The sequence below is a fragment of the Leuresthes tenuis genome, unplaced genomic scaffold, assembly GCF_036924035.1.
Source record: "Leuresthes tenuis unplaced genomic scaffold, fLeuTen1.0.hap1 SCAF_20, whole genome shotgun sequence".
NCBI lineage: Eukaryota > Metazoa > Chordata > Actinopteri > Atheriniformes > Atherinopsidae > Leuresthes > Leuresthes tenuis.
The window spans coordinates 2992650-3015234 of record NW_027325374.1 but is presented as its reverse complement, the minus strand read 5'-3'; the positions used below and the strand labels follow the sequence as shown (position 1 = coordinate 3015234).

At 43.9% G+C, this 22585-nt stretch overlaps 1 protein-coding gene across 6 annotated transcripts in view; it reads right to left on the bottom strand.

Moving 5' to 3' along the window:
- The window catches only part of baiap2b (BAR/IMD domain containing adaptor protein 2b), a 59835-nt gene that overhangs the window by 2016 nt on the left and 35234 nt on the right, over window positions 1-22585 (bottom strand). For 3 of the 6 annotated variants that reach the window (XM_072373544.1, XM_072373546.1, XM_072373549.1), the window contains 8 exons: window positions 21534-21671; window positions 13919-14071; window positions 9893-10123; window positions 9104-9299; window positions 8330-8531; window positions 8173-8253; window positions 7758-7926; window positions 6558-6595 (listed from right to left, as the gene is read on the bottom strand). In XM_072373544.1, the coding sequence (XP_072229645.1) occupies window positions 6558-6595; window positions 7758-7926; window positions 8173-8253; window positions 8330-8531; window positions 9104-9299; window positions 9893-10123; window positions 13919-14071; window positions 21534-21671 (1208 nt within the window). Of the gene's footprint in view, window positions 1-1078; window positions 4867-6557; window positions 6596-7757; window positions 7927-8172; window positions 8254-8329; window positions 8532-9103; window positions 9300-9892; window positions 10124-13918; window positions 14072-21533; window positions 21672-22585 lie in introns of those variants that run through there. The other 3 variants (XM_072373548.1, XM_072373547.1, XM_072373545.1) reach the window with 3 other exon arrangements.

The window sequence follows — 22585 nt, the reverse complement described above, 5'->3', positions numbered from 1 at the left end:
GAGCAACTATTTACAAGCCGTTTACTGGTGTTCGAGTTATTCTGGTTGATCTGATTTCTCCTCAAGTTAAAGTCGTTTTAAAAATCCATTCAAACAAAAAAAAAAAAAGAAATTTAGACCATGAAGGACTAAAGTAAAAGAGCTTTTTATATAATTCCAGGTAAAGACTGGATAAATTAGTGTTGGAGTCCTGCATGTCATCTGAAATCAGAAAGTCCCAAAACTTGCAGAGACAGAAGTTAACTAATGGTAGGAATTCCAGTAAATAAATGATTCACGACTCTGTAAAGGACCGTCATTTACAGTTGGTTCTCACTCCAAATGCGTCGCACACTGCTGTTTTCTCTGGAGTCAGAGGGAGGCCTTTAACATCAGTATTCAGACTGATATAGAGCGAACCCCAACACCTTAACCAAGCCATGACGCTGTCCTAAACCTAACTAAGCAGCTGGAAAGAAACTGGTTTGAAGGGTGGAGGGTCCTCTCCCTGACGCCGCAGCAAACAGGGAGTAAAAGTACCACAGGGTTATATTATAGCTTTGGAGGGATGGGCTTGTTGTGCTGAGCATTTCATATTTAGGAGTCCTCCCAACATCTTATTTCTGCCTGCCTCCCACTTCCACTCCAGCCAAATGATCCGGACCTCGTTCATAATAACCATCTTAGTGTTTGACGCACCGGCTGAGGAAGTATTGGACTCTAAATTAGAGCTAAAGGAGCCTTTAAATGTTCCTACAGCCAAGTCTCACATCGAAGCCTGAAACAATCCCGTATGTTTCCCGTTTCTTTGTGCCACTCGACAGGAAGTGTAATCGCACTGAAATGACATTAAACGGGTGAAAAAGTCTGCAAACGGCAGTCGGACGGGATGGATGGAGCAGACTCGATGTTCTGTGCTGATCACTGATGTTTTACAGTCACTTTGAAATGTAAATACTACTTTTACTCCGTGTTTAATTGTAGTTTTACACATTACAAACTGCATGGTTATGGTTAGGAAGTTCTCCTTTAGTTGGCTCGTGTTAAAACATGACTAATGCGTCGTAATAATGCATCGCATCAATGTGCTCCGTTCTGCCTCAGTTAAATAAAACTGCTGGACACACGAACCACACATCCTACTGAAATACAGTATCTATGCAGAACTCCTGATCCACTCATTTCTTTATATCTTCCTTCCAAACAGCCAGACCTCCTTCTAATCTTTTAAAATGGTCTTGAGCAACAGTTCTTCAGGCTTTCTGAAGGTTTTTCTCTGGACATTTGGCTACTTTTTCACTTCTAAAGGCTCCCAACTCAAGGGATGAAGCAGTGCTACTCTTAAAGTTGCACTAAGTGACACCAAAATGACAGATTTTGTGTTTGTAATGAACACAAAGTTGTAGCTTTCATGAGTATTTCAGGTTTTGCTGTGAGAACAGGCAGCAAACGCTGATATTTTTATTTCTACTTTTATCTAAAAGCTGAAACAGATTTTACTTTCAGTGAACTTTTACTGAAACAAAAGACCAGAAAGCATAAAGGCAGTGCTGCGGTCTGTAGAGGCCGGACATCAAACTCAATGATGATCTTGTTAGTTTTTCTACTGAAATTAGAGTTTAAACTGATACACAAACATACGGATCAGAGCATTACAGACTCACCACATGTAAATTCTGACAAAACTGATCACATATGAAACAGGGACACCAGAACAAACACAGGCAAGCAGAGGAAACACAAAAAGTGAACCAAAAGAAAAGGACATGGTACCAGAGAATGGAAATGCTGCGATTAGGACGACCCCACAGCAAACACACACAGCTGAGTTGAAAAAAGGTACCTTTGCTAGCAGCAGGAAGAGCAGGCCAGGGTGTGTGGGATGCAGTGCAAATACTACTGCGCACAACACACACTGTACATGGAGCAAGGCCGGTGGAAGCTGTGATGGTCTCAGATCCAGAAATGAGAGGGACACCAGATGTGCAAGAGGAGCCGCTGGGTAATGGGTTAAAGCAGCAAGATGATCACCACTTCTAACACTTATTCTGCTGTTAGGAGGCGGCAAAGCAGCAAAGAGTCTTTTCGGAGAAGTATATGAAGAAGAATTACATCTCGGTTCAGAATCAGAGGTTTAATTAGGTGCTGCTTCCTACTTTGCTGCCGTTGATCATTACAGAATAAAGAGAATTAGTTTTGCGAGCTACAAAAGAAGCAGGAGAAAACACACTCAGCCCCTGAAGGCTCATCTGGAGACCAATTAAAAGCCTCTTTAACAAAACAAGGCATTAAAATGCAAAGGCTGGGTTTTGTGCAACTCTCTCGGGATGGAAAAGCTTTCTGGGCAAAACAACAAAACCAACAGAAACCAGAAAAAGCTCCATCTGAATATATTTATTTCATACTTTTCATAGTAGATATTCACCATACATTTGAGGTCATCAAGCTGGACTTTTTGGTGCCCCCAAAGCATGCATATCCATAAAATCTCTGTACAATATTTTTATTCTTTCACATCAAAACAATCAAAACACACGTCAGTGGATGGAGGAGTCATTTGGCCGCAGGTGACTGGTGTGCTATCGCTGCGGTGATGGCAGTCGTACCTTGGACTATTTTAGTGGAGAAAGAAGAAACACTGGCAGCTTCCAGTCGTTTGCACTCGACTTTTGTCTCTAAATTCATCAAAACAGAGATGAAGAAAAACAAAAAGGCGGGTTGGCAAAGCTTTAGGGGCAAGACGGGTGTTAGGTCACAGACAAACGGAGAGAAGAAGAGCAAAAAGGACCAAGAAGCCATCAAAGTTAAACATTTTCCATAAGAAAGTGACTGAAGCAGATCAGATGAGCTTTCCCACTTATGAAGAGGTGCCTCTGCCGCCTGTCTTTGGTACAAACAGTACTCACATGAAAAATACTGCAAAGAATCAGCAGATGGAAAAGGTACTGAACACCACATGTGGTGGGAGGGACAGCGGTTAGCAAGACGGGACGAACCGGGCCGACCGGCGTCTTTATTTAGCACACAGAACATCGGACAAACACTGCTTTTACCTTCAGAACATGATGCTTTTTCACCAGCTCAGGTTTGCAAAGACAACAACACACGAAGGCTGAATGAGGTTTCAACATCAGCTCCCTCCCCTGCACCAGATTAACAGATACTTCAGGACTCATGGGCACTTTATTGCTGATTTGAACCTCTGGATCCAGAAGTCCATCAGCACAACTTTAGGTCCCGGCTGTCATTAAACTAAATGATTTATTCCACTTTTTAACGCCAGTATCTTTTTTTTACACCGTTTACCCCCCCGTCCTTCAGATCCTTAGCTTTTCAGGTAAATCTTACATTTTGTTCATTATTAATTAATGCTGACAGCAGAGAGGAAACTGCTGATCTTCAGGTCAAAAAGCCGACACCTTTAATGTAGTCGAAGCTTTAAAGAAAGCCTCAAATGGGATGGAATTACATGTCAAATTTCCTTAAATGTGCCCGAATATGTCTGAAAAAGTCATGTTGTGTGTTGTTTAATGACAGAAATGATTCAAATTTTCTTTAAAATCCTCTAAAATGAAGATGATGAAGTTAGAAAAAGCATAAAAAGTTCATTTAAATCAAATTCATCCTAACTTACAGTGTTTTGCTGTACATTTTAGAGTGAATGGGAATGAATGAAACGGGGGTGCACACTGAAAGTCAATGTGTGAAAAAGGCCCCCCCACTTCCTGTGCACGTGTCGGGTCACGTGTGCACGTGTGGACCGAGGCTCACGAGGTACCGGCTGCCTTCTGTCATGCACGAATGCCTGAAAATGAGCTGATCGGTTGCATCACAGTTAGATTCTCCAACACCGATCGTTCAATCGATAAATCTGACGACGCTTCTCCTGTTCGACCTTCAGTGCAAACACAAAATGTTCATTTGACACCGACAGAAACGGAAAAAAGCAGAAGATGTTTATCGTTTGCCATCCTCTCTTCAGAAAAATGGCTAATTAGCGCATCCAGCTGATGGACCGGGGAGCAAACGCCACCTCAGAGGCTTGAATGCGTCTCTGGGAGGAGGCTAAGTTGAGCCCATTCAGCCTTAGCAGGATATTCACACACATAACAGCAACCCGAGCACCTGGGTCGAGTCCGAGTGTCCGTCCAAGTTCAACACAGCATGTTTGTCCTTTTTTCTCCCAGTTACAAAGTCAGAAATATAGATCATCACTGTCATAAGGTGCGTTTATCATGAACCGATCATAGATACTGTGAGACATGACACATTTATGTACAGAAGACATTCAATTTTCCACATGTTAGAGCATTTACACGAGCTCCCTGCTCACGATCTCAGGAGTACAAAACCTCACAATTATTAAATACTGAGAGATCCAGTAAGAGCCTCCACTGCAATGCATTTACATTATGAAAGTCCTTCCTTCACTTGCTCATCCTAATGGAGAGCGCTGACAGCTGTGGGGAAATACAATCCCCAGAGAAGTAATAAAGAAAATGTACATGCATGAAAGACAAGCAAAAGATACATTTTCCTCAGAGAAAATGTCCGTCACATTGATCGAGAATATCGGAGGGAACAGAGTCCGTTCTGGTTTGGCGAGGCGTCGCCAACGGATCAGTGTTGCAACCAGCCGGTCGGACAGCACAGGTGGAAGAAGGGGGGGAGAGGAGGAGGAAGCAGAACACACACCCATGTCTCTTCCTTGCATTGAATGGCTCGATGCGAGTTTATTGCTGTAAGCAGGGAGGCACGAAACGGGGGGGAAAGGAGGAGGGGTGGGGGTGGCAGCACGGTGCCTGTCCTATCACATCGTCTGGCTGAGTCTGAGCCTGTTTGTCTGTCTGTCCTCACACTGTCGAAATCAATTTGCCGTCTGTGGAACTGTGGACAAAGAGAGGAAGAGGCTTCCAGGTGGGCTGGCTCAGGAGAAACAGCAGCAAACAACCAGCAATAAATCCCAAACTGCTCTGGCTCTGAAGCTGAACTGCTGCGCGAGGAGCGCACCTCTTAATAAAGTGTTTCACAGCAGGATATTTGGGGATTGGGTGGGTGCAGGCAGCAGATGAGAGCAGGATAGTGAGCAGTGAGATGATGGGAGGAGCTGGAAGGTGAAGGCTTGAATGTTTTTATGAGCGTAGGAACCAAAGAAAACTTAAATGAAAACTTAAATGACCACCAACACGCCTTAAATGTAAAGGACAGCTGTGTCCAGCTGTTCTTATAGATGCTACTAAACCAATTAAACATAATTTACACCGCTTTAGGGGTAAAGCCCAACAATACGGGTGGTTTCCTGAACTGAATCCATTTATTTCTGACACCTCAAAGAGCTTATACCATGGTCACTGCTTATATGTGCAATGCTTTCCTCTGAAAGGGCTGAGGGTTCGACCTTCTTAGGCCTTAACGAAACGATTGTTTTCACCTGAAAGATTCCTCCATGATGGAAATACTGTTTAGTGTTCTTAGTACCACACAACCTACAGACCGGAGGAGATGAGCTACAGTACTGCAGAATGCATGGTTTGGTCTATTAGCAGAGAATGTGTGGTACAGCACCACAGAAATATGATACAGCTGAACTGAAAGTAGTCGGGTACCACATGATAAATGGCATAATACAGCCACACAGCATGCGGTGCAGAGTTTTAATTAAAAAGCTGTGGTTGAGATCCCAAAATACCATAAAACTATCGCGTGCCATAGAGAATTACTACAGGAGCAGGTGGTTTAGTACCACAGACTAATATGGGCTAAAACCGAAAGATAACGAGGTTTAGATCCACAGAAACAAACTTTATGGAGATTCAAAAACAATGGAATGTTTTAACTAAGCTGCAAGTCAAAGCTAGCGTTATGCTGGCAAGATTTAAAGCCAGAAACATTACATACGGATGATAAATATAATACATTTATAAACTTACAAAGACTAACTAATCAAGAGAAATACTTTCAGGAACAAACAACGGGCTGAAGGAGTGAGCAGCGGAGCTCCTGCAGCCCTTTAGACCTCCTCTTCTTCTTAAATGACCACCAACGCTCCAAAGCAGGAGAGGGCGACCACGTGTCTTTGAACCATGAAGGAAAGCGGCGCCGCACCTCTTTAAAACTGAGGGCCAATTTGAATCGATGCCAATGACTAAAGCGCTTTCATTCAGTGCGGAGAACGAGCCGCTTTACTGGAACTGTAGTCTTCTGTGATCAGGGCTTAATGGAGTCCTTAAAGGCATTTGTTCAGACCATGGTTTAATACTTAGGAAACACTACGTGATCAACACTGATCAACAAAGGGCGAACAGAATGGAAACATAAAAAAAGAACAAAGCAAACAACAGAATCTGTGGTGTGTTCCACTTGGTTGTGTGCCTGAAATAGTCCCAATCCCTCATCTCTGCGTCTTCAGCAACATGGACAACTAATTCTAGCTGAAGTTTCAACAGAAGAGTTTCTGGAACTCATCGTTTTCCCAGGTTTTAGTCCCCAGCCAGCAGGACAGATCTCCTCTCTGGCCTCCCACCCACAGAACTAACGAGCTTTCTTCATCTGAGCAAAACACACTGAGAGGTTCTTACCTTGTAGAGAAGCGGTGTTCGTATTCTTCAACTCCCTGCTGCAAATAAAACAGAAGGAGAGACGAGACGCTCAGTCAGGCAGTTCATCGGGAGCCAGAGAGAAGAGCATGAAAGTGACCACAGCAGCCAGCAGATGGCGACGAAGAAACATGGAAGAGACTCTGCAACACGTCAGCGTCACCCTTCATCTGCTTTTATAATATTTAAAGTTGCATGTTGTCTGATTTAGTTGGATTATTTAAAGCTTTAAAACAGGTTTATACGATTTAAATTTATGTTCATTTCTTATATACTAACGTGTTTGAATTCAACGTCTGATAAGCAAACTTTTCCTTCATTTAACCTATCATTCATCTTTTCCTTCTAAAACAAGTTTAGCTCATCATTTAACATGAAAGATTCACTGTAGGTGGCAGTGGAGAGCTGCCTCGGGCTGCATATTAACCGTTTCCTGTAAAAACAGCAGCTAAAAAGGCCGGGAGGCTTCATCTTCTCTGATTGGACGGCTGCACTGACCAGCTGGTGTTTTTGTTTCAATTCAGCGTCATAAAAAAGTAGCAGAAAATTTCCCTCGATGCAAAATGAACGCGCTGAATGAGTCAGCAGCATTTTTAAATAGACTTCCAGGAAATGACAAACAATACCAGCACAAAGAACGCCTGCAGGACCACTGTTGGGTCAAAAACTGGTTTTACTGGTGCACAGGTGAAGTGTGGCACTGTGTCAAACCAAAGCAGCTTTAGACGTCTAAAACACTTCCTCTAAATGTCAGCAGAGACGTCCTCGTATGCTGCGAGGCAGAAAGAAAGCGTTTAAGTCGTTACGTGACTGCGGAGCAATTACGAGTCGCCCACATGTAAAGTTCCAGGTGAGGCGTAGGAGGGCAGCTGGGCTGATAAGGAAGAGGAAGAGATGCATTTGGGCTTCTGAAAAACTCAGACAGCTGGTCGAACGCCGCCCGCTATCTGCTGACGGCGGTCAGGAGGCAGCGTTCGGAGCCGTGTGACACTGAGTGAAGGCAGAGGTGATTTCTGCGTGTATGAGAGCAGAAGGTTCCTCTGAAAGCTGAAGCCCTGCTGGAATAAACCTCTGCCTGTCGGAGGAAAGCAGTTTGGCGCCTTCCCTTCGTGCTGCCAGCCTGAGATCTCTGCCAGGTTTCGTGCACCATCTCGGCTCATGTGTGCAGGACCCCCCCCTTACCTGTGAGAAGCCTGGCACGGCCACGCTGTAGGGGCGCTGCTGTCTGCCATGCAGCGCAGCGGCGCTCTGCGCAGCCATGCGGGCGTTGATGCCGTAATCCGGGACGGACAGCGCCATGTCTTCTCTTTCTAAAAGGTTGCCTGTGCTGCTGCTCTTCCCATGTTGGAGGCTGGGAACACATAAGCACAAAGAGAAGTTAAAAAAGGTCGTCCCTGTGGCCTCTCCCGCTGAGCTGATCAGTAACACATAGGCCAGGTCTCATGGTGGCTGATTTTGAAGCTCCTTTGTTATTCAATTCTCAGTTTTTCTTGTTTTTTTCTCACAGGCACCATGAAAAAACAGGATGAACAGTTGACTGAACGTCCAACCACTCAGAAAAGCATTAAACTGGTTGATTAATCAAAGAAACACCTACTTGTGAACACGAAGTTGCCTCATGTTGTCCCCATCATTCTCAGAGATCACCCGGGTGTAGGAGAAGGGAAACCAGCCCCGCCTGATGGGATCAGGGAGCAGATATGAGCACCACCAACAAACTGAGATGTGTTGAAGAGTAAACCGACTGCACTCACATCCTGGTCTTCTCGTTCTCCCCGTAGTGCCAGCCATCGCGGGCTTCTGGGACCAGCAAGGTTATCACGTCGCCCTCGGCAAAGCTGAGCAGGGTGCTGTTGTCACCAGCTGCGTGGGAGAAGATGGCCTGGACTCGAGTTCTTCCGTTTCTCTCCAGACCTGCTGCCATGGAGCTGGACCGGGGCAGCGTGCGGGTCTCCACTGAGAGGAGGAAGACGGCAGCTTTCATCTCTTTTCTCTACATGCTGAGTCTGTAAAACATGCAGCTGCTCTGCCTCCAACCGCTCCACACTTAGGATATGATAATATAATCAGGTGCTTTTATTCTGTAAATTTTAAAACTTTTTCCTGTTCTACGAGCATTTGCACTCGGCCTTTTATTTCTTTATAATCTTCTTTCTATTCCCACTTGCTTTGGCCGGCTTCTTATTAAACCTGCACAGGTTTTTTGTTATGAAAAGCAAACTGAACACAGAGTTCAAGCTGCTTTTAAAGCCACGTGGCAGCAGAAAACTGCACCTCAGCGCTGCAACATTATGGGCTCATTAAGTCGGATGATTTTCTCTCTACATGAACAGAACCGTTTGTTTCCAGTCGTCGCAGCTCCTCTGTGCTGAGGAGGGCTAAAATAAGGCTGATGAGCGCTCTAAATGTGTTGTAAAACAGCTAAAAGCAGTGGCACAGAGCAGTGTTCACTCATGGTATCAGAAAACATTTCTAAAGCTGTGGGACCTGTGTGCACGTTGACTGGGTGAAGAATAAACAGGCCTTACTCAGTGTGGTTTTGCTCTTGGCGGGGGCGACCTTGCGGACAGGCAGGGTGTTGGAGTAGACCTCCGCCCCGTGCCGCTGAGTCTGCGGCGAAGCCTTGCCCTGAGCGACTTTGCCCTGCATCCACTGCTGGTAGTCTTCTCCTCCGGTTGCTCCGTTCATGGCCGGCATCCCTCCTTCCGCACCGCCCATCAGCCTCTGCGACGTGATGAAACGTGCACACAGGCGATTAAAACACAAACTCCTTCTCCGTCAGCTCAGGCTGTTACACAACCCCCAGCTGCTCATATATGACAACAGAAGAGGGACGTGGATTTGGGTCATTTAATGTGGATTATTGAAAGTTTCTTTGTTTGAAGATGAAAATGTGAGCAGCTGGGATACTGACAAAGAACTTAAAAGTACATTTAATGTTGGACTTTTATACGAATCTCAGATTAAACTGAAGCCCTGTTTAATGGAAATCCGGAGTAGTTTCCCGGTAACCAGCCCTGCAGAGAGGAAAAGAAATCAAACCTCTTCAGTGCAACAAGCTTATTAACATGGCTTGCTAATGATTTCATTTGCATTCGTCAGAGTTCTGAGGATGTGTTGATGCAACGCCTCAAAGTCCTTCCTACGAGTCCAATTAAGCGGCTTTTACCTGCGTTTGTGCTTGTTTTTATTTCATATCTAGAGTTTGAACATTTCCTTGACAGTGACATTTCAAATGGCAGCGTTTCATGAGTGAGTTCAAGCTCAGAGGAGGAAAGCTGCTGTTTAAACGCTGAGTTAAAGGCAGAGGAACTGACCTGCTGTCCCATGGCCCCGCTGGCCCTCAGGGCTGCCAGCTCTGGAGGCACCGGCAGGGGCTTAGCACCGGGGATGGGCTCAGAGATGCCGGGGTGATGAGCACCTGGAGGCAGGGTCCCCACGGCGCCGCTCATCTGCTGGGCCAGGAACATGGCGCGATCCGGGAGCTTGTTGGGTTCGGCACATGCCTGCTGCCACACTGGGACCTTCTGGGATAAAAGCTCCTTCCCCTGGACGAGAGGTGTGGAAACACTGGGCTAAGTCTTCAAAGCTCTATAAACATACTTTTACAGAGTAATTCCACTTTATTTCACAGCTCTTTTTTAGCCTTTAGATTCACATTAAGGGACGTGATTATCCGACAGACACCACAGCTCAATTAAAAGTCCTGGAAATAATACAAGATATCATCTTTAAAATGTAAAACATGAGTAATCTCTTTATCTAATGAACTACATCAACTCATCGACATATTCATTCATTCATTTAAAGATCTATTTCAAAGCCATTTATACTCATTTTTCAGCTAATTCAAAGTTATTATTAGTTTATTTTCGACTTAAGTGGCATTTCCACACCTTAAAAAACAACAACTTGTATCCTTTCCCACATTAAAGAATCAGATTAAAAGGTCAAAGAAAAAGAGCGACTGCACCAATCTGCAGTGTAATACTTTCCTTCTTTCTGAGATAAATGTTAGATGTTAGCACACCAGGCACGTGATCTGTTTAATAGAGTGGAGGACGTTGGGAGAAGACAACTGGCAGGAACACGGGGAGGAACACCGAGTACTGATGCAACAAGAGATGAGAGGCGGGATACAGCCGGATGTGAAGCTCTTTGAAAGGGAGCTCATTAAAGAAACCCTCAGCTGGTGCAGAAGTTGCATTTCTTCCATGCATTATACAACAGAGAAGTTACATAAACCTGCTCTCATTTTTATTCATCGTCACTGAATAAATGAGGAAGTCCTCAGTCCTTGAGTAAAGGAAGACTCTGAGGTGAATCTGCTTCCCGGCTCTCTTAACCCAGCCAGGCTGGAGTGGAGCATGAACACAGCGTGGCTCCAAGGTTGTCTGGCCCTGCTGAGGGTGTGTGGGCTGGAGCACCAGGTGTCTGGATGTGGGTGGGATGATCAAGCGAATTAACACGCACACAAAGAACCAAAGGATGGCAAAAATAAGGACCAGCTGGAAGAAGAGGTGAGCATTTTCTTTACTGGTTTATTGTGCCTACATCAGCTAAAAAGTTGAATTTACTCAGGATTTCACATGCAGTGGGTGATGGAAATATGGCTGTTGCTTCAGGAACCTTCAGTCATCACAACTGAGCAGACTGAAGCATGGGTTCTGACCCGGTTAGGACCCTTTCTGCGGGTGAAGCAGAGTCATTAGGTTAATAAAGGTAAGAGCTACTTTAAGGCTCACTTATTCTGTCCTTCATGCTAACCGATGACATCACAGCAGAAGCACACCGGCACACACTTTTCATGAGACACTTCCACTTATAAACACATCCTGAGTGTAACATAGCCTGGATGATCACAGTTTGTCCACTTTTCCATCAGCTGCATAGAATAAAGTCTAAATTCAGTCTCTGTGCTTCACTGCAGTTGATGGAAATACTTCCTGATTAAATTGAAGATGATTCATTTTAAGGGATTTTTGACAGCTGCAGCAACAGTTTCTTTAACAAAAAAGGTCTCCAGGTCTAATGTTCTTGGTACTTTGGGGCTTTTGGTTGCAAGAACACTTATTTTAGGCTCATTCTTCTTCATAAAACCCTCCTTATGGGCCCAAATGATGATTATTTTCATTTCAATAAAGGCTGCATCTTTTCCCCCTCATCCTTCGGGTTTGGAATATATTAACGGTTTTTCCAACCACCGAATGCCAAACACTGTTATTACACCAATCACCAGTTCTTCCGAGACTAATTTAATCCTTTTCTGATGTTTCATCTTCACATCAGCAGTTTGTGTTCTTTGCTTCCTCCTTCTGTCCATCAATCACTCATTCAGACACTTTCACACCCACACAGTGTTCTTGCAGAAATAGGTCATTTTCTCTTCCGCCGCCTCCCTCCTTCACTCCCTTCCTCTACATTCACTCAAACTTCACTTTGAACAATCGTGAGGCAGGTCCGTGTGGAGCCTCTGGCATCAGTTTGTTGATGGATATGAAACTCCTGGCTGTGCTGACGCCTCTGGGGACTTTCACTGTCCTGTTTTTGATAAACTTATCAGATTAAAGCAGAGGTTTGAGAGAAGGATTGGCATGAAGGCTTTCATCACCTCATTTAAAATCAAATCTATGCACTTGCCCATGAGATTCTTTGCTCTGTAAATCATACTGAAGTATATTATCATGCTACAGGAGCTGCTGTTGGAGGTGTGAACTGAGTTTACATATCACCACCTTCAGCTCAACAAAGCAACATCATCATTCATTTGGTGTGAGGTGTCCAACCACTTTGCCCGAATAAAGTCCATTTTCCACTTCCAGCTCCGTTTTTGGTCTCCAACTCCCAGAGGAACTTCCTGTCTGCTAAAAGCTTCACTGTGTTCTGTGGCCTGTGGTTAACTGGGTCTATTTTTTCTGCTGAAAAGAGCTACCTTTAACAGGCCAGAATGACTGCATGAAGCCAGAGAACGGACAGCCTTAACAGTGGACTGAACTTCCTCTAAAGCTCTGTTGGTGGTGGTTCAACCCGTGTCTAACGCCTTGAAACAATAACACATTCAGACGAGTTAACGGGATGAAATCAGATTTGACAGCGCCATTTTCTGCGATATTTCAACTTCACTCCAGCATCCAGATATTGGAGTCAATTAAATCGACTGATTGAGCAGAAATGAGAGCTGTCAGAAAACACAGTGGATTTGCAGCAGTACGTCGACATGCCATGAAATGGCTAACTCTTATCTTTTAGATGGAGTTAGAAGCCAATTTTCCATTGCAGAATGGGGACAGTAAAAATGGGAGAGGTTCCATGAAGACGCACAAACATGATTTCTACCTGCTCTGAAGAGGATTTGGTGTGCATTCGGGGTAATGGAAACAACTCTGCAAACTGTATCTGACTTTACAAAGATTCAAACCTCATCAGTTATTTTCAGTCTGAGCCACAAACTCATGTGACTGACAGGTGTATTCCCAGATATAAGATCTAATATATGCCAAGAGATTAAAGGGAATCCTTCAGAAGAGACTTCTTCTTTTGGTGGTTCTAATACATGTTAGAACAGCCATAACTCAACTGAATTACAGCTATGAGCTAGGAAACCTGTACCACCACCTTCTGGCAACACTACAGACCCGAGTTTATTCACTTTAAACCATCAATAGAAACAAAAACACGATAAATCACTTCAGATTAGCTTCATTAGCGTGTAGCCATGGCTTCTGTCACATGCATTTTAAAACAATATTAACTTATTACCAATGAAGTAAGAGAAAAGGACGCCTGCCTGGGTGCCAACTGCCAGTTGTGATCAATAACCTCGCAGAATAAAGTTGTTCAAATCATCAGGCAGTTGCACTAGCTAGCACGAGCTAGCTAAATGTTGCTAACTTCAAATGCTAACAGGCTGGGAGCTGAGAGTTTAAATAGCAATTGTAGCCGTTAACGCTGCTCATACGCAACAGGACTTGGATCATGTGCTTTCAACCAAATCAAAAATCAAATGGATTACACGTTTTTTTGCTGTGGTAGTAAATAACGACAGATTTCCCAGAGTTAAAGCAGTATGCAGCAGATGAAATGTTACTGGAATTACCTGGAGTCAATACTTTAGATGTTGAATAACAAAAATTAAGTTATTTTGCAGTGAACATTACGTATCTGTGCCACCCCAGCTTCCATTTATCACTGGATCTAGACTAAATGTCTATATTCTTTAACAGATTTGCCCTAAATTGGACCTGGATGACTTCTAAAAGGGAAATCATCATTACTCACTGCTGGTTGGTGCTTTTGTTAGCTTATAGGAGCTACGGCTGATACTAAAAGGCATTCCTTCTCACCTTGGAGTGGTAGACACTGCCGTTCTTTGCCACGGCACACTGTCGGTCCACGATGAAGCAGTACCTCCTCCTCTCCTCAGACAAAGCGTTCTTGTAGCCCTCAGCAATGTAGTTGTCCAGCTCACTCTGCTTATTGCTGATGGCCTCCACATACTGGGGAGAAAAAGGAGGCAGGTGAGCAAACTTGGCATTATCTCAGTCTTTTTCCAAAGTTCTGATGAGGATTAATGTCAGAAGGTTTGAGAACAGGATGGAGCTGAAATGGAAACATCTACACTTGTTAATTAGCAAAGGTGACATCGAACGGATGTTAAGTGGACTGGAGAAACATTTGTTTACTCAGAAGACTAAAAGGAAATGAATCCGACCTTTTCTTGAAAGCTTTGAATGTCTTCAACAAATAAAAGTGTGTGCTCAGACTCAAACATCACAATCATGACACATTAAAAGCAGAAAGACTGCGTTTTCATGAGAATCAAGAAGGGAAATGTCACAGCAGAGCAGCTCTGAACACCATGAATTAGAGAAAAACAAGTCAGGCACTCAGGATGCCAGATTGCTCCTCAGGAATAAAAGACACAAATCATTGCTCACTTAACAGATGTACAAACATCTTTCTGTCTCCAGCTTTTAAACCCATTCACCCTCCGCTCCTCCACCAGCTCAGTGTGTTGAGGAACAAGACGTTCTGTCTGTGCCAAACGGGTAGATCTGCTCCCCTAAATGTAGCAGCACTGAGAGGCATGAAAAAACACAAAAAACATACCACTAAAAGCTTTTTAAGATTCCCATGGTGTCAAATAATGTGGAACAGCGTTCTCCAAGTGCCAGACAGCCCTGAGCTGCAGGGCAAGGTGTCGATGGCCGTGCCCGAGTTGTTTACAGAGAAAGTCAGCAGCCCACGCTCCTTCATACACGTCTGGCTGGTGGAGCTACCAGCCAAAGGCAGCCTGGATGTAAAAAAAACAAACTGATGATTCTGCAGAGGGACTCAAGTCACCCAACACTGCGCTTTAATCACCATCACACATTAAGCAACACCAGAGGTGCTAATAAGGAAATTAATTAAGCAAATTCATATATTCATGAGTAAATATTTCTGTCTCCTTATCGAACAAACAAAACTGAGAGGGACAAGAAGTCGTTCTGCATCTACAGCTCAGAAGCATCTTAGTTTTCTTTCATTCTGTTCGATGATCCCACACTGCTTCAATAATGTTGAGGTCCGGGCTCTGGGGAGGATTCATCCCTCCATAAGACCTGTTGCCACTGATTTTCAGTCCACTTCTTGTGTCATTTGGCACAGCTCAGCCTTTTCTCCCTGTTTCCCTTCCTTAAGAACGGCTTCTTGACAGCCACCCTTCCATGGAGACCATTTCTGATGAGGCTTGGGCCAACAGTAGATGGATCAGCTGAAGGTCCAGATGCATCTCTCAGGTCCTGTGTCAGCCTGGAGAACTAATACTTCAGACTAGTTTAAAAGATTTTTGCCCAGATCTGTAGTCATGTTTGTGGGTAAATATGCTTTAACGTAGACTCAAAGAGCCTTAAATCTATAGAAAATAAACTAGAGTGAAATAAACTCACCGTTACCGGACGCACTGAAAGCTTTCTGGAAATGTAAAAGCAGCAGGACTCATCATGGTAGCCTAAATACTGGAGCTTTTCCATGTGTGATAAGACTCAAATGATGTTTTCTTAACCTGAATCAAGCCGTTTCGATGCTTTAACTAAGCTGTGAGGGACAAGGCAACTGTCGTTTAAAAATAAAAAAAAGTTCTGGATGAAGTGTCTTTAAGATGTTAATAACCAAATTGTAATATTAAAAAAAAGTTTTTCTCAAATGCTTTAGAAAATATGTAAAAAACTGTTATATTGGGAGGAAGAATCTGGCCTTTCTGCTCTGAACCACTCTGAGGAGACTTTCCACACCCTCCCACATCATTACACATCGACTGTCCACAACCTCCTCAGGCAGAGGGAGATGTTTAGAGGTTTTCAGGACGACTGCCTTTTAGTGAGCGACTGTCTCTAACTGTTAGCTGGGTCTCTGTAGCAGGTCTAATAGCTCTGCAGTGACGGGTGGACGAGACAATGACTGAAGACGCCCAGCAATTAATCCCATGCTGTCCGTCTTCTGGTTAAGCTCATTACAGAGAGAAACTGGTGAAATGCAAACAGTAAGTCATAAAAAACACTAATTTACTGACGTACGTGGGAGTTAAGTTGAGTTGAGTTGAGTTTCTGCATACATTGTTTCTTATTCTTGACATTTTTTAGGCTGGAATTAATATAAGAGGTTTAAATAGAAAACGTGTCAGGGTCAGAGTGAGGAACTGGAAAACTGCTGACATTCTCAAATCTTAGGAGCAAAGAAATCTACATTTTAGACGATAAGAGAGAAGAAGTCATCGTCTGGATGTGGTGGTTAAGCTGAGAGCTGAACAGTGCACCTTTGTGGGGGTGAACAGTGTCTGAGCACCTCCCAGGCACCCACACTGAAACAATGACAAGCTGCTGGGAGGTGGGCAATGCAGAGGAAGAGGAGGGCAAGTCGTGAATCACACAAACTGTGGAGGAGCAGCAGCGTTCAGACCAACATGCGACCACATGACGGAGGTGGCAGCTTTTCCCCTCCATCGTTTCTCAGCCTGTGAGCAGCTGGGAGCGAGTAAACAGGAAGTCAACAGGGGCTTTACCCTGGATTCTTGTGCCAAATTCCTTCTGGTTGCACAACTCTCCTGGAATGCCCCGAAAGCGTGACGAGGAAACAACTAGAAAGCTGTCAAACCGGCTCGTTTCCCCGCGAGCACCAAGCAGTGCTCTCCTGGAACCACAGGATGGAAGATGAGGTCACAAGCTCAGACCAGAGAGATGCTGGGTGTGGTCCGAGGCTTCCGTGGCAACTGAAGCACCGATTGTTTCTTCTTCTTCTGTTTTACACCAAAATCTTTTTCATTTGTTCTGTTTTTTCAGTCAGTTCTGAGTCAAAATCAAAGTCAATGAGGGAAAAAAAGCGTCAGATGCTCACATTTATGAAAAAGAGCTTTTGTCACTTTAGTTTGAAATGGACCCTTTTTTCCTTCAGGCACTGGTTTAGACGCTAAAACGACTTTGTTATTAAAACTAAATAGATCAAACTATAACCTCCCTCTTAAGGTGAAGAAAAAAGTGTGAGGTGTCCATCTTCTGTCCTTCCACCGAGGTTTTTGAATGTTTTTGCATCTCAAACCTGACTTTTTAACAAAAGCAAAGTGAGTTCTTTGTTTTCAAGGGGAATATATAAGAATACATCATTAAACTAATGACGAAACTGAGTCAGAAAAAGATCAAGCTGCCTAACGACTCCTCACATCTGGAAGGGATTTCTTCCTTTAAAGAGTGGTCAGAGCGCTCTCAGTTTGGAAGATTTGAGCGGGGAAGCTAAAGCTAACAGCTACTCAGAACTGGGACAGGAGAAGAGCATCTTCAACGACTCAAACTTAAAATGGTTTGAGTAAAGCTAATATGCTAAATCTTACTCCGGTTAACAGGTGAAGAATGACTGAATTTCACAGGTAGTGTGCAGCAATTATAGTGCTCATCTTCATACCTCTCGAAGGGAAATCCATACTGTAGCGTTAGCTAGAAATGCTACAAGTTTATACATTTTGAGTTGTTTTATGTTGTTCTGCTTGACCAAGCTGAGAAAGCTGAGAACTGCCGGCTCCTGCAGACACAGAGCACTCATAGATACATTAAATAATTCACTTAGGATATCAATCACTTAAGGCCACAACCATACCTTCTCATACTATGTGAAAGACAATTTAGCATTCAGCTTGTTTGGATATAAAACAACAGAAATGATCAATTATTTTCTTGCCTCATATTTGTGCACACAGTGTAGTTCGGAAACTTTATGGTACTTAAATGCAATTATGTAAAATAGTACATTAAAGTTCATGCATCTACCACAGCTTAGTTCACTTTGCATTATTCATGCAGCTGGAAAACATTCTGCCCGCAGCACACATTGTGGTAACTCAGATATGGAGCCTTAAATTAGATTCAACAAGCCTTCCATGCTCCTGCCAATCAGCCACTTTGGGCCTGAAGCTCCTTTACACTAAATCTCACCGCGGCCAGAAGCTGCTGCTGACAGCGAGCACAATCAGCATTAAAAACAGAGAGCATGTCCGGTATTCATTGATTTATTTGAGTATTTAGATGTTTCCTTGAAGTTTAACCAACCTCATCTTTGGGTTGTCAAATGCTGTTTAACTGTATGCAAATTAATTCCAGTGTGTCAGAGATTAAAGAAGAGCTGCACTTTCAGAACAGCTTGACTTTTTATTTGGTCTCACTGAGATGAGAGAAAACACAGAAAGTAATAAACCTTAGTGTTATTTCACTGCCTACGGGATGAAAGAGATTTAAGTCGCTGGCCTGGTTCCAGTTATTCTGGCTTATAGCTTCACATACCGTTAGAATTTCATCTTCTGAGCTGAAAGATGAAACCTGATATTTGGTGTCTCTACAAGAGAAAGAGGTCTGCTTGTTCAAGTGGAAACAACTGAAGATGCATCTAGTTCTAACTTCTCTAACATTTAAAGGAAATAAACCACAACCTTTAGCTTTTTGGAAGACATGAGAACAAACTCTAATTCCTTTGGCGATTCCTCGACTTTTCCTGAAGATGCACATGACATTAACATCTGGACTGAAGTTTTCAGCCCTTCAAACTGTGCAGACTTGTGACACGACCCTCTGGTTTGTGGATCGTTGTTTTAAAGTCAGGCAGAGGCCTCATTATGCAGACTGGGAAGCTTTGCACACACGTGCCGTCTGTCAGGACCCAGATACACACCGTCTGCACCATATTGTACGTTGGAAAAGTCTCGGTTCTGTTTTGTCACCTTTGAGCGCCGTCACCTGTTCCTGCCAAGACCCGACTCCCATGAGGGCGCACAGCGGGAATCTGGCCACCTGAATGTGCAGCATGCCTCAGTACAGACTGCACAAAGGCTGCTCGGGGGGGCCAAACGCATGCCAGCACGCACAAAAGGTACAAAAATAACTAGAAGAGCGCAGCTTTGCAAGACGCCAACAACATGCCGGAGCTTTCACCAGGATGGTCAGACAGGAGTTTGTAGCAAGACGGAGAGACAGGATCTACACCAAAAACTTGGTATTTTCTCCTTAAACTTGAAGAAATGTCCAAATCTGGTTTTGTGGAGAGGAAAAAGAACCTTTGTGGAGGTTAAACGGACACCGATGCACACTGATGGCTGGAATCTAAACCTTTCAGATGATCACTTCCTCACAGCCTCTCAGCTGAGACCGAAGCTTTCACACTCGATAAGTAACTGAAGCCCGGAGGGAGCGCAGGACTCTGCGCCCGAGTGTTCCTGCTGTAGCTCCCCGTATCGATCCCTTCTGTGCTCAACCAGCCATCCACTGCACAAACTAACAATTACACAATGATTTCCTTCCGTGCTGCTGCCACAGAGCAGCTGGAGGCCACTGCTCCAGCCCTGAACAGTTCACCTCTGAGGCCATGTTCCTCTGCGCTGCACCGTCCTGTTCTCAGTGCGCCTCCTTCAGCTTTAAACATCTCATTTAGGTAGTTTATGGTCGTTTCTTTGTATAAACTGTATTCATGCTTCTGCAGCTGCTGCTAAAATGTTACAGGATGTTGTTTATTGCTGGTATTTAAAGCTGGAAATGAGCAGAACTTCTACATTGGTCGTTCTTACTGTGGCGAGATGAGATCTACAACTTGATCCTGAAAAAGGCCAAATTTCACTTCCTCTCCTTGGCCCAACCATTCATTCACTTACTGTGCACGTTTGGCCCCTGTGCACAGGTCAAGATGCACCTTGATGCTGTCCTCTGTGTTTTAACTACACTGTTAAAATGACTTTTTGTCCATTTTCTTCAGCTTTATTGATTTGACCGATTTGATTTTTTTTTTTTACTGCTCCTGGAAAGTTCACATTCTGTTGCTTTGAGTGTCTTTTATCAATAAAATATGTCACGTGTACACAGACACTGCTGTTATTTAATCATTTAATAAACCAAAGCTGCTTCTGTCATCCGGCCACTTGAGCGCGTGACTTCGACAGTTTAAAAGATCGTCTCTGGTGTTATTAAATAATGATCCTAAGAATGCGAGAAAAAAAACCCCCAAATCTTTCAGAAAAATGTAACTGATAAAGATGATGCTTAAGATTTATTGTTTGGCCATTTTATATTTTCATATCTATTCTGTAACAATAAATAATTTCTCTAAATGTTTTTAATACTGAAAAGTATCATTTCAATGATGAATTAGAGGCTTTTACAAATACATTTCTTACCTTCTTAGACATTCATCCCATTTTATAAACTTGCAGTTTAAGACACTTTAATGTAAAAAGCTGTCGATACAAGTTTCAACACTTTTTCTCCAAAATGCGACAACATTCACTTATTCATTTAGTTAGAGTTCATACGATTGTTCCTCTGCAGAGCGCCGTGTGGAAATCATTTTCACCGGAATAAACCGGTTCGGACCTGGGCCACACAGCCCGACTGGATAAGGAAAGGTTTGCCTTGCCTTGGTTGAGCTTATGAATTCTACCGTTTTACCTGCTGTTCTCCTCTAATTACCAAAGCTTTGTTCTGCTGCTGCACCCAGAAGCTGTGCAGGGCCCTGTGTGACAACTAAAACTTACATGTAAGCATCAGAAAAACGATAAAATGAGCTAACTAAAGCTAACTTAATGACACGCTTCTCCTTCAAAAAGCAGATATCTACAAAATTCTCCTCTGCTGCTGGTTTAGCATCAATCAGCCTCCGACTGAGCAGAAGCAGCCGCTGGGACAGGAAACGCATCACAGCAGCATCTCCTGTGCAGGTTGTGTAAGAGGGCCCGCCCACCATGTGTCACCACGACGCCTACAGACAGCAGCAAAGACACTTGTACAGACTAATCACACCTCCGCTCAAGCAGCTACCTGAACATGAGAGAAAAATGCCTCATTCGGCCCCTCCACCTGCCACACATATCAGCTGTTATACAACACAGAGGAGGGCAGCAGGTAGGGAGACGGATCCCTGGCTCAGTTACAGCAGAGCTACAGAGATATGGAATCATTACAGGGCTTCAACAGCAGCGTTTTGTCTTTGTAATATTCAGCTTTTAAGAAACTTCACGCACTGAAATCAGCCCGATATCTGTGAGAACTCATCAAATGTATCATTTTGTTCCAGGTCCAGAATGAAAAACCTTTAATACAGAACAATGCTCTGACAGGCCAAGATAACCTTCTCTTCCAGAGCAGAACGCATGCAGTGTGGCCCCGTCGGAGGCCCTGTCCCAGTCAGCTCAGCACATCCTGTCCCATCAGATTACCTGACGCACCGAAGCTTACATCCCCTCAGGAGCAGAGAGGAGCATCTCTGAGAGGTGGTCTGAAGAGTCAGCAGGAGCTCACTGACGGTCTCTGCTGGCGATTGTGACTCTGACTTTAAGTAAAGATGGGCTGAATAATGAAAAATATTCTGACCAGCAGCTTTTCTGCTGGCCTGAAGCTGCCCTGACCACATGTGAAACCAGCCTGCCTGGTTGTGGTGAAAACACACACTGACCTGCATCTCCTTGTCTCCATACTTGGACGGATGCTTGCTGCTTTGACTCTTCCGACGCAGCTTCTTCAGCTCTGCCTGGCATTTCTCCAGACTCTCCCCTTTGCTCTTGTGCTCCATCTGGTACTTCTTCAGCGCCGCCTGAGGGGGGCAGCACAAAGTCAGCAGGGGCTCAGCATCCACAGATGAGATTTCACACTGACATACATTCATTTCAGAGCAGTCTGCTTGGATTTCACTGCCTGATTGTCTCAGAGCAGAAAAAACAAATGCAGGATGATGTGTTTTCTCCTCTTTTGTTTCTTCTTCCTTTATTTGGATTCAGTTTTCTTGTTTTTGTCTCCTGATGTACATGACAGAGCAGGAAGTCATTTATGTAACGTGCTGCAGTGGTTTGGATGCACAGATGAATCTGTATAAATCTGATATCTTGTTACAGTCTTAGTGTGATGGATGGAAATTGACTTGATGAGACACTGACCGCCGCTGTTGCATGTCAGAGTGAAATCCTGAGTCCAGTTTTAAGGAACTTTCATGATTCACCTCGATACCCGTCAATTTTTTACAATTCTTTCAAGATAAATTGTGTATAAAAACTAAAAAAAAAAAGGTCCAGGCTGATTTGACATTATTTCTGTAAATAATTCACATTCAAGAAGATCCCCTAAAACATGACTCATTTACTGACATCCTCCTTTTATTGGCCCTGTGGAGCAGGAGAAACCTGTTCACTGTTTTAGCTGCAGCTAAGAAATTAGACTGAGCAGCTGTCTCTTAAATTTGGTCCTTAGAAGTTGTGTGTGGCAGGTTTATCAGACAAAAGAGGCGCTTATTGCTGCTGGAATCAAATTGATGGGAGAGTTAAGACGAGCTGTTCAGAAAAAGAGGCTAAAAGGTCGAGAAACTCCTCAACCCCATTCGTTCCAACTTTGACGGCATCGTATTCTGCCGAGTCGGCAGAACTTCTGGCATCATGAGTGGATGCAGCCTTCAGGCCCGGTTCACACCAGCTCTGTGGTGTACAGAAAGTTTTCATTTTGGCTCCCGCCTGGTTA